This window comes from Ovis canadensis, chromosome 8, assembly GCF_042477335.2.
Source record: "Ovis canadensis isolate MfBH-ARS-UI-01 breed Bighorn chromosome 8, ARS-UI_OviCan_v2, whole genome shotgun sequence".
In the NCBI taxonomy this organism is placed as follows: Eukaryota; Metazoa; Chordata; class Mammalia; order Artiodactyla; family Bovidae; genus Ovis; species Ovis canadensis.
Genome location: NC_091252.1, coordinates 71093369 through 71105616, shown reverse-complemented (window position 1 = coordinate 71105616; position 12248 = coordinate 71093369). Strand labels below are relative to the sequence as shown.

The following is a 12248-nucleotide window of genomic DNA, read 5'->3' as shown; positions in this document are numbered from 1 at the left end:
TTGAAGCTTCTGTCTCTTGCCCTTAACCAGCCTTTTTTTCTTCTTTACTGCTGTCATCTCCTGAACAACATCATAGTTACTGTTCCTTGATCACTAAGACTTTGGCAGCTCATTTGCAGTTTTCTCTTATGCCCTGAGCTCTTCCTGATCATAGCTCCACGTGGGAAAACAAGTCCAGTGCTCTGAACTTGGCAGTTCCTTGACCAGCTCATTTCCAGTGACCTTCACCTTTCATCAGAAATTCACTGATGAATTCCCTCCCTTCAACTTCCTCTCCCCTCAAATCATGAAATCACTTGTTCCATTCTGACCACAACCACTTCGTTGTAGTTCTTACATCATGAACTTTTCTTGACCTTTGGACCCCAACTTTCAGTGCATCAGCACTCTTCCTTTATCATTTTGTTTAATCCAGTTTAGAGTTCGTGATTTAGAATTTCAGTAACTCCCCCTTTTTGTTGCCATTACTTTCAACCACCTTTTTTTCTTTGCCCGTTTTTTGTATGTTGAGTAGAAACCTACCTATGACGCAGTCGGTATCTTCTCTGTGCCTCTTCCTGAATGACTGAACATTGCTAGAAAAAGTCATATGGACAGGCAGATTGATTCCACTGCACATTCATTATTGCAAATCTCAAATGGGCAAATCTCAATTTTAAATACTGTAAACCTCAGTACTGTCCAACAGTTCCCCTATTTTGGTGTGTGTTCAACTCATTCTTTGTGCAAAAATTATTGAAAGCCTTATTTGCTTCACTAGTCTTTTAACTTTTCTCAGTCACCCTCAGTCTCACCAGATAACTACTTGCTATGTTATGGAGAAAACAGGAACTATTAGGAGTTTTCATCTTCTAGCTTCTCAACATACCAACCTGGTTTCTATTGTAGTAAAAGTGCTTTTCTCCTGTTTCAGTTGAGTTTCTACCTGTGCTTCATGTCCCATCCCTTTCTGCACTGTCAGCAATTCTGAAACACCTGATGTGATCTTTTTTCTTCCTGATACTTTGAACCAGCCCTTCTCAGTTTTACATTCTCCATCAGATGATCCCATATAACATTTTTGCTACCATTCTACCACATTCCTCCTGTTTCCAGTCAGATTTTTTTTAAGAGTCATTGGTCCATATATCTACACAATTGCTTATCTAAGCCCTTGGGACCAGATTTGACTCAGAAATCAGAAGGTTTTGGATTTCAGAAAGCATTAACACCTGTGGTGTGATAGCCCGATGGGATTTGGGGCAGCACCCTATGATCATCACATTGTTATTTCTGCACTGGAATGTGTGGCTTTTCACTTTAAGTGGAGTAAGTAAGGGCTGCAAAAAGCTTTCAGTCCAGGTCAGGTTTTACTTCCAAATGAGTTAAAAAAAACTTGATTTTTTTAGAGCTTTTGGACTTTGTAATCATGCGTAAGAGATAGTGGACGTGCACTTGCAGCTACTTCTGTTTTCTCACCTTCATTTTCTTTTTAACCCATTCTAACATTTCCTCTCCTCATGTCTCTCCAATGATTCTTGCTAACTCTACGAATGACCTTTATCTAAAGGGCTCGCGTCACTAGTGAATGTTTTCATTCGTCTCACTTGATTGAACAGCAGCAGCCTCAGACTCTGGTGATGCCAAATCCCCTTAGCTTCGGGCACCATTCTCCCCTAGCCTTCCTCTGTTACCTTTTTGTAGGCCTTGTCCTCTTTCTTATTGTCCTCTGTTAAAATGATTAAGGTTGCATTTCTTCCAAGGCTTTGTCCTCAGACCACTTGTTTTCTTCCTTGGTATTCTCTACTGTGGTGATCTCACTTATGTCAGTGTCTTTAGCAACTAATTATGTGCTGATGAGTCACAAATCTATACTCCACCCAGACATCTTTGAGAGTGACCATTTATTTTATCTTTTCCTCTATTTCCCTTCCCCCTCACATTCTTATATCATTTTCTAGGCTTCCAGTTGTGTTAGAACGAACACTGGGATCTTTGCTGCGACTTAAAGGTCCTGCGTTGCCTGACCATCGCCGCCTCCTTCAGCTTCATTTAACTCTGCTCCCTCTCCCCTCTACTTTCACTCTCTCTGAAGGCCATGTTGCCTCCTACAGTAGGGCCTTGATATACAAGCTGCTCTCTCTGTTTGAAATGCTCTTCTTTGTAGTTTATTCTTATTCATTTTTTTTTTTTTTTGCATCTTAACTCTTGTTTTCATGTGCCTTGTCACCAAATCATATATGGATTATAACACTAGTGACAGTTTTAATTTTACTTATATTTTTGTGATCAATTAGTACATTTTCTCCACTAGACTATAAGCTTTCTCAGTACAAGGATTATGTCTGCTTTTGTTCAACATTATATTTCCAGTATAATGCTTGGCATACAATAGGCAGATAACAAATGTTTTGAATGAATTATATATGTGAATTTACCTTTTGTAATTTTTAAACATAATTTTTATATATACACTTATCAGTGCAGCAGTGCAGTTTCCATAGTTTTATGTGGACAAAATCCTGATGGTACTCTTACTGAAAATAATAAAAGTTCATTCTAAAGAATTCCATGAATTAAATATATATATATATTTAAAGCTTCAGATGCATAAAAGTCTTACTTTGACCTAGCTCATAATTTTATCTTCCTTCATGTTCTTAATTTTTCAATTTTGACCTCTTCCCCCGTATTCTATATAGATATCAAGTATCTATGCTTGCGTGCAGCAGTCCATGGGGTCGCAAAGAGTCAGACATGACTGAGTGACTGAACAACAAATCAAGTATCTTACTAAGTCTAATGTTATGACCAAGTAAAATATATGCAGTGTCTAGTACAATTCAGCAGACTCTCAACTTGCTCATCAGTTTGTAGGTAGCATGATTAAAAATAGTTTAACCATCTGCTAACTGACTGAACAATTTTAGTAGTGTGAAAGGGCGTGGTAGGAGAGAGAGAGAGAGGCTCTAGGTATAATGTCAGAACGAGGCTCAGTGCAGAAACCACCTTGTGACCTCTTAATATTGAAACTTAAGAGTCAGTTCAAAATTAGGAAGAGATTTGGTGGAGGGTTAAGCATAGAAGAGTCCTGACAAGAGGGGATTTCCCAGAACAGGGTGACAGAAGAATTTCTTTCATCATTTTAATATTTCACTGTATTATTTTAGAGAAAAAAATATGTTTAAAGATGTGATTCTATGAAAATTGTCATAATATGTATTTAATATATAATAAATGTTTCTAGGAATCAGCTTGAATTAATGAGCTTTTTATATTTTACTCTTTAATTAGGAAAATCAATAGATTCCCAGTCATCTCAAAGTGAATCTGAAATTGTGCCAAAAGTTACTAAGATGACTGTATCTGGAAAGAAGCAAACTATGGGATTTGAAGTGCCCAGGTAAGGTTTTTAACCCTTCCTCTTTTTTTTTAAAATTAGTATTGTCTCCTTGTTAGACTGTAAGAATCTGTTTCAATTTTGTATAATATAATCATTGAAGTACAATAGGTCCTCACTATGGCATAATGCAAAGAAAAGGAGATGAGAAATTAGGCTTGATTCTGAACTTATCTATGTATGTTAATCTACCTCATTGTCAATTTCCTCATACAAATTAACTATAGCTACTTTAATGTAAAAAGCCTATGATTTTGTGAAATTTAGCACTGTGAGGAGAAGGCAATGGCACCCCACTCCAGTACTCTTGCCTGGAAAATCCCATGAACGGAGGAGCCTGGAAAATCCCATGAACGGAGGAGCCTGGAAGGCTGCAATCCATGGGGTCGCTGAGGGTCAGACACGACTGAGCGACTTCACTTTCACTTTTCACTTTCATGCATTGGAGAAGGAAATGGCAACCCACTCCAGTGTTCTTGCCTGGAGAATCCCAGGGACGGGGGAGCCTGGTGGGCTGCCGTCTATGGGGTCGCACAGAATCGGACTCAACTGAAGTGACTTAGCAGCAGCAGCACTGTGAGGTAGGCCATCCTTATGCCACTAGATGGCATAAACAAGCAGTGTTTGGGAATTAAATGTAGCTGGTGAATCATGTAATCATTAATTAAATTTTTTTACTATTATCTTTAAACTCTTTTAGACTTTGATACTGAATAACATGGATCAGTATAACAAAGACAAAGTATAAAATAAAGCATTTCTAGACTCGCAGATATCTAATGAGAAAGGATAATAAGTCATACTTAGGTATTACTCATTTATTCTTTCTTTTCACAGTCTTTAGAATTTTCTCAAGAGTTTCTATAGATGAGTGAAGTGGGTTGCTTGAGACATAACAGCAGAATCATAACTTTAATTATATATATTTTGTCTACCAGTTAGACAAGAAATACTTATCAAATATAAACTATATATTTTTTCAATTTCAGGAAATACAAACTCAGCAGCCATTTTTTTCTCCTTTACAGCATTTCTTCATGTAAATTAATAGAAATATCCATGAGTGTTGGGATGAATGTTAATGATTATTTCGTTCATTTTATAGAAGCCAGATTTATTAATTAGATTTCAAATTTAGTGAGGGAAAGAGCTCAATATCTAGGACATAGTAGGCGTTCCGTATATGTTAGTTGAATGAATGGATGAATGAAAAAGTTAGTTTTTAGTTTGAATAACTTTAGCCCATTAAAATAATTTTGCATCCTGATTCAGTAACAAAAAGCTTAGTGTATGTCTTTTCTCTCTGAATTAGGCTTGGGTTGTCAAAATCATAAATACCTTTTTATTCTCCTGTCTTGAGTGCCATTTAATACTATTATGGAATAATTTCCATTGAGCAAGGAAAAAATAAATAGAATATGCAGTTCCTTGTTCTAAGGATTTTAAAATCTTATGCAAAAGGTTTTAGAGGCTTAGAAAGCAACATGCAACTGAGCCTAGTACAAAGAAAAGAGAAAATGGGCTTGATTCTAGACTTGTCTATGTATATTTGTCTATATATTACAGCCCATGGGGTACTATATATTAGAAGTAAATACATAGTTATGTTTGTGAGTATTTATAACAGTAATACTCAATAATTAATTAAAATTATTGTTAAATTATTAATTGAAATTATAATATAGTAATTAATGATCAAGAAAAAATGCTTAATTCAGGTAGTAATTCTTAGACTACTACCTTTATGCTTTACAAGTATAATGCAAGCTTTTCAGAATTTATAAGACTGTATGCCTCATGAGGACAGGGACCATTAATGTTAATCATTATTTTCTTTTCATAGAATAGTTGTTTGTTTAAATATTTAAAAAAAAAAAAAAGCACCTGGAAATAGTGAAAAGGAGACCTGTGAGCCAGTATTTTGATGTGGCTCTGTAGAAGTCATCAGAATGTAAAAGGTCTACAGGTACAGATGGGAAATACTCAGAAATGCATAAATATTGCTCAAGGACCAAGCTATATTTACATCAAATACTTATATAGGATTTTGTGGAAATTTATAATAAGGATAATACTTAGGCTGTTTTTATTTAGTCTCAAGAAGGCACAGAGAAATATAATTAAACACTTGTGAGTCAAGATTTCAGCATCATAGGTTTCTATATAATGTGATTCCCAGTGACTGCTTGTTAAAAAAAGGGTAATGCATTTCTTAGAATAAAGTGAAAGGGCAAACTTTCTCTTCACTGTTAGTAAAGATAGTAAATACCTCTTTCGAAAAAGCAGTGAGTAAAAATCATTAGAACGTTGCGTAGAGAACAAATAACTGTGATTAACCTCTTCAATCTAAATTATTAACTTTCCAGTATCATTTAAAGAACTCACAAAGAAACATGAAGCCTCTCAATACATGTGGAAATATTCCCAATTTTGGAAAGATGATTTAAAAAAGCAGACCAGTCATTTTATAGTAATAGATACGATTACACAATTATATGATAAAGCACCTGAAAAAATATTCACAAACTTATTCTTCCATACTTTCTTTCTTTCAGTCAGTAATTATAGCTCTGAACTTGTAATAGTTACTTTACCTCATCTTAAGAGATATTTCAAAATCTTAATACATTAACTTTTACCTTATAATATGCAGAAGTTTTTATTAAGTACGGACTTACCTAGAATGCTTTTCTAACTACTCTGGCCCTTTCCTCTAACACTGCACGGGTTAGTGAATTAAAATGCAGTTTTCCTAAAATTTACTTGAAGAGAATGTTGTGAAAGTTAGAGAAAAGCAAATCTTTCATGTTACTGATCTGTAAATGAAATAATCAAGACATGTTTTGTGATGCTCTTCCTATCCTGAATAGGGCTGCCTAATTTGTGGGTGAGCCCAGCTTCAGCCCTCAGCCCACTGTGTCAGTCATAGCTGTTCTGCTTTTGTCTGTTTTCTGTGTTGGAGTTACCATGAGTTTTCCTTTGAAGAAAAGCCTCACTAAAAACAGAAAGATTTGAAGCCAGAGATTGTGATTTTTTCCCAGGTCTGATCAGAACCAGAGTCTATGACTAGTTATTCTGGTTGAATACTTTGACTGTAATTTGTAGGGTTTGTTTTTTTTCTTTACTCCTCTAAATACAGAGTTGTCATGTTTGTTTTTGACAACTAATTGTGGACATTCAAATAAATGTTTGAAAATTTCAGTTTAAATTTGATTTACTTAGCTTGGTTTGTTGGACTCAAATTTTAAGAGTGGGAACAGTTTCCACATACTTAAATTTTTTCCCTGTAGTTCGAGATGAAGCTGATCTGTCTAAGCTGTGAGTGCTCAAGTTGGTTAGTAGAGATTTGCTAAAGCAAAATAAAACAGGAGTAGATAAGAGGCTTTTAATAAAGTTGAAAATACAACTAATGTGATTCTTTCCTGAGGCGTGGGATGAGAATCAGTGTTGAGCATTTAAAAAATACCAAGAGAGAGAACAGTGAATCTGTTTTTGTTACTCTGGGCAGGAAGAAAAGAGATTTACTGTTCCTACACATCTCCATCACACTACAATCCTTAAGTGATGTTTGTAAACTTCTTTCTATATGTAATTCTTTTCTGCCACCTCCACGTTAAAATGGGTATAATTGGTTTCATTCTGACTCTTTTCGACCCCATGGACTGTAGCCTACCAGGCTGCTCTGTCCATGGGATTTTCCAGGCGATAGTACTGGAGTGGATTGCCATTTCCTTCTCCAGGGGATCTTCCCAACCCAGGGATCAAACCCAGGTCTCCCGCATTGTAGACAGACACTTTACTGTCTGAGCCACCAGGGAAGTCCATTCTAATAACTTGCAATTTAACCTGTTCTTTGTCCTAAGTCTGTTTATTTGTGTCATTGAAGGAAAGGTAGGGCACATCATAGTCTGTTGATTACATTACATCTTTCATAGCTCTCCACAGGATAGCACTGGTATGATTTCCGTGGAGCACAGTCAAAGAGCTAATGAGGAACTAAGTAAGATCAGTGTTTACTTTTGAAGGCACTGTCAGTGTTAAGGAGGAAATAAACCAGATGGTCTTATTTCTATTTTATATATCTGAGTTCCTCAGTAGATTTTAAACTTTTGGGATCAATTGATAAAACTTTCTCATTTCTATATCTTTTCTTCTCAGTATCAGTGACTAGTGTATGTTATAGTTTTTAGTGAATCAAGTATTTATTGAATTAATGAATTAAAATTCCTTTGCCAAAAGTAATAAAAATGTAGACATTTAGAGATACTTCCTTTAAGGACAGTGTTTGAGCAAAAAAAGATTGTAAGTCTCTGTGCTGTTGGAGGAATGAGTTAGGGATTAAAAACTGATGAGCATTTTTTTTTTTTTTAGTATGAATTTATCTGTTGGAACACATTTGGTACCAATTTTTACAAAATATCTCCTTTATGCCACCTGTTTTGATAGGACTGTATGGCTAAGCTATGGGCTTAGACATTGAATTTCAGTTACTTTATGGGATATTTTCTTCTTATCTTAGTTTTTAGTAGTCTGTTTTTCTCCTGGAATCTTCTGAGTCTGTATTTGTGTGGTTTGGGTCTAACTGCTTATCATTTCCACCTTAACAGACTCTAGCCACTTAGCTGCTGCTGCTGCTAAGTCGCTTCAGTCATGTCCGACTCTGTGCAACCCCATAGATGGCAGCCCACCAGGCTCCCCCATCCCTGGGATTCTCCAGGCAAGAACACTGGAGTGGGTTGCCATTTCCTTCTCCAGTACATGAAAGAGCCACTTAGCAGAGATCATTTTTTGGTCTGCAGATGTAAGAATGTAAAGAGATGTCTCTGCCCTTCTGACATTATAGGATATCAGTCAAATTGGTTTAAATATTCTTTTTTTTTTTAATTTATTTTTTTATTGAAGGATAATTGCTTTACAGAATTTTGTTGTTTTCTGTCAAACCTCAACATGAGTCAGTCATAGGTATACATATATATATCCCCTCGCTTTTGAACCTCCCTCCCATCTACCTCCCCATCCTACCCCTCTAGGTTAAAACAGCCCCTGTTTGAGTTTCCTGAGCCATACAGCAAATTCCCGTTGGCTCTCTGTTTCACATATGGTAATGTAAGTTTCCATGTTAACTATTTACATACATCTCACCCTCTGCTCCTCTCTCCCCATGTCCATAAGTCTGTTCTCTATGTCTGTTTCTCCACTGCTGCCCTGTAAATAAATTCTTGAGTACCATTTTTCTAGATTCCATATATGTGCATTAGAATATGATATTTATCTTTCTTTCTGACTCACTTCACTCTGTATAACAGGTTCTAGGTTCATCTGTCTCATCAGAACTGACTGACATGTATTCCTTTTTTCTGGCTGAGTAATATTACATTGTGTACCACAACTTCTTTGTCCATTCATCTGTCAGTAGACATCTAGATTGCTTCCATCTTCTAACTGTTGTAACTAGTGCTACAGTGAACAGTGGGATACATGTATCTTTTTCAGCCCTGGTTTCCTCAGGGTATATGCCTAGGAGTGGGATTGATGGGTCATATGGTGGTTTTATTTCTAGTTTTTTAAGGACTCTCCATACCATCTTCCATAGTGGCTGTATCAGTTTACATTCCCAATAGTGCAAGAGCAGTCCCTTTTCTCCACACCCTCCCCAGCATTTATTGTTTGTAGACTTTTTGATGGTGGCCATTCTGACCATCGTGAGGTGATATCTCATTGTGGTTTTGATTTACATTTTTCTAATAATGAGTGATGTTGAACATCTTTTCATGTGTTAGCCATCTGTATGTCTTCTTTGGAGAAATGTCTGTTTAGGTCTTTTTCCCTCTTTTTGATTGGGTGGTTTGTTTTTCTGTCATTGAGTTGTATGAGCTGCTTGTATATTTTTGAAATGAATCCTTTGTCAGTTGTTTCATTTGCTATTAATTTTCTCCCATTCTGAGAGTTGTCTTTTCACCTTGCTTGTAGTTTCCTTTGCTGCGCAAAAGCTTTTAAGTTTAATCAGGTCCCACTTATTTACTTTTGTTTTTATTTCCGTTACTCTTGGATGTGGGTCATAGAGGATCTTAATTTGATTTGTGTCATTGAATGTTCTGCCTATGTTTTTCTCTAAGAGTTTTATAGTTTCTGGTCTTACATTTATGTCTTTAATCCATTTTGAGATTATCTTTGTGTATGGTGTTAGGAAATGTTCTAACTTCATTGTTTTACATGTTGCTGTCCAGTTTTCCCAGCACCATTTATTAAAGAAGCTGTCTTTGCCCCATTTAATATTTTTTCTCCTTTGTCAAAAATAAGGTAGCCATAGGTGCCTGGGTTTATTTCTGTGCTTTCTGTCTTGTTTCATTGGTCAATATTTCTGTTTTTGTGCCAGTACTATGCTGTCTTGATGACTGTAGCTTTGTAGTATAATCTGAAGTCAGGAAAGTTGATTCCTCCAGCTCCATTCTTCTTTCTCAAGACTGTTTTGGCTGTTTGGGGTCTTTGGTATTTCCATATGAATTGTGAAATTTTTAGTTCTAGTTATGTGAAAAATGCCATTGGTAATTTGATAGGGATCACATTGAATCTGTAGATTGCATTTGGTAGTATAGTCATTTTCACAATATTGATTCTTCCTACCCAGGAACATGGAATATCTCTCCATCTGTTTATGTCATCTTTGATTTCTTTCATCAGTGTCTTATAATTTTCTGTGTACGGTTCTTTTGTCTCCTTAGGTAAGTTTATTCCTGGATATTTAATTCTTTTTGTTGCAGTGATGAACGGGATTGATTCCTTAATTTCTCTTTCTGAGTTTTCATTGTTAGTATATAGAAATACAAGGGATTTCTGTGTATTGATTTTGTATCCTGCAACTTTGCTAAATTCACTGATTAGCTCTAGTAATTTTCTGATACTATCTTTAGGGTTTTCCATATAGAGTTTCCCATGTATAGTATCATGTCATCTGCAAACAATGAGAGCTTTACTTCTTTTTCAATTTGGATTCCTTTTATTTCTTTTTCTTCTCTGATTGCAGTAGCTAGGACTTCCAGAACTATGTTGAATAATAGTGGCAAAAGTAGACACCCTTGTCTTGTTCCTGATCTTAGGGGGAATGATTTCAAGGTGCTACTGGTGGTTGGGTGATGCTTGTATTCAAGTGGTTGGGTGGGCCTTGTATTCAAGTGGTTTCCTTTTTGTGAGCTCTCACTATTTGATACTCCTTAGGTTTATTTCTCTGGTAGTCTAGGTCTTGGAATCAGTGCTACCACTCCAAAGGCTCGGGGCTTGATCTTGGATTATTCTCTATGTCGGCATGTGACTTCACTACTTAGATTCTCTGCCAGTACTCCCAAGAAATATCCTAGCACCTCTGGGAAAGCAGCAGCTCTTCAAGGATGGTCACCAGACTTGGTTTAAATATTCTTTATTCCTGTCTCTGCCTTCTGTAGAGTAACTGCTGAAGAAAATGGTCAGAGTTTCCACACACCTCAAAAAGGACATTCTAGTGAAGATACCAACCTTGTTTCTTCGGATGTACTTGAGAGCGCTTCTAAATCAGCTCTTCCATCCCACACCATTCAAACATCAGAAGAGCAGAGTTCAACACCAACACCAGTGAAAAAGTCTAGCAAGCTAAGGCAACAAATAGATATCAAAGCGGAACTGGAGAAGCGGCAAGGAGGAAAGCAGCTCCTCAACCTAGTGGTCATTGGTAATGTCTTTTGTTCCTCTGGATTATCAGTCAGCTGCTCAAGCCCAGTAATTGTCTAGTGGCAGCATGGGAATACACTCCACTCTGAGTTTCTGTGTAGGTGTGAATAGACATGAAGCAAGAGGGCATTGAACCGTAATGTTGAGTTGTCAAGGTCACTTGGGGTGAAATAATGCCAAGTTGCCAAAGAGGTTATTAGACTTGGTTGTGGCCTTTTCATTTTGTGAATATTGGAAAATGGCATCTCTTGTTGATCATTTTGATTTCCAGAAATCAAGGAAACTTCCTCCCCTCTAAAGAGATATGCTCTTTTTTCTCCATTACTTGGCAAACTATTATTTGATAAAAATTGGTGTTTATTGCTGTAAACTATTGAATTACAAATTCATGCTATGCCTCAATGTGAACAACATCTGGAAAATGTACCTAGTATTAAATCTTGAATCAATTTTCTTTAGGTCATGTTGATGCTGGAAAAAGTACTCTGATGGGACATTTGCTTTATCTTCTGGGTGACGTAAACAAAAGAACTATGCATAAGTATGAACAAGAGTCTAAAAAGGCTGGCAAAGCTTCGTTTGCATATGCATGGGTCTTGGATGAGACTGGCGAAGAAAGGGAAAGGTAGTCATTATATATAAAATTTTCATTCTGAAATTGTATATACTCTTTAAATAATTGCGTAATATGTGTTGAGTATGGATGAAACAAATCATGAAATTTTTAGATACTATTTTTAGAAAACTCAGTTATCAGGGAAATATTTTTATTGTAGTTTTGGTTGTAATCTACATACAGTGTTTTACTCCTTTAAATTCTATGGAAATAGTTTAAAAGTATGTTTATTTAAAAAACTGAAAGAAAAATACATACACATAGCAAAAGGCAGTAAAATCTCATAGTTAATTATTCTGTGGGAGAAGTTTTGCTTGTCAGTTCCCTGAGTATATGTCAAATTGTCTTGATTTTGAATTAACATTATGAGAAAGACTCTTAACTTAAAATTAGTATATATAGCGTTATATGTATATATATTCTTTATATATATGTAGAGTTATTACAATATCAGTTTATAAAGGAAAAGTAACTTTTTGTAGTATACTATCTTCTGTCTAAAATAAAAATGACTAGTAAATTCAGTTATAAGATTTAATTCATCTTTATACT

The 12248-nt window shown here is 35.9% G+C and overlaps 1 protein-coding gene across 2 annotated transcripts in view; it reads left to right on the top strand.

Moving 5' to 3' along the window:
* The window catches only part of HBS1L (HBS1 like translational GTPase), an 87087-nt gene that overhangs the window by 51685 nt on the left and 23154 nt on the right, over window positions 1-12248 (top strand). Inside the window, exons 5-7 of one of the 2 annotated variants that reach the window (XM_069599276.2) lie at window positions 3274-3382; window positions 10819-11081; window positions 11540-11705. In XM_069599276.2, the coding sequence (XP_069455377.1) occupies window positions 3274-3382; window positions 10819-11081; window positions 11540-11705 (538 nt within the window). The remainder of the gene's footprint in view (window positions 1-3273; window positions 3383-10818; window positions 11082-11539; window positions 11706-12248) is intronic. The other variant, XM_069599277.2, reaches the window with a different exon arrangement.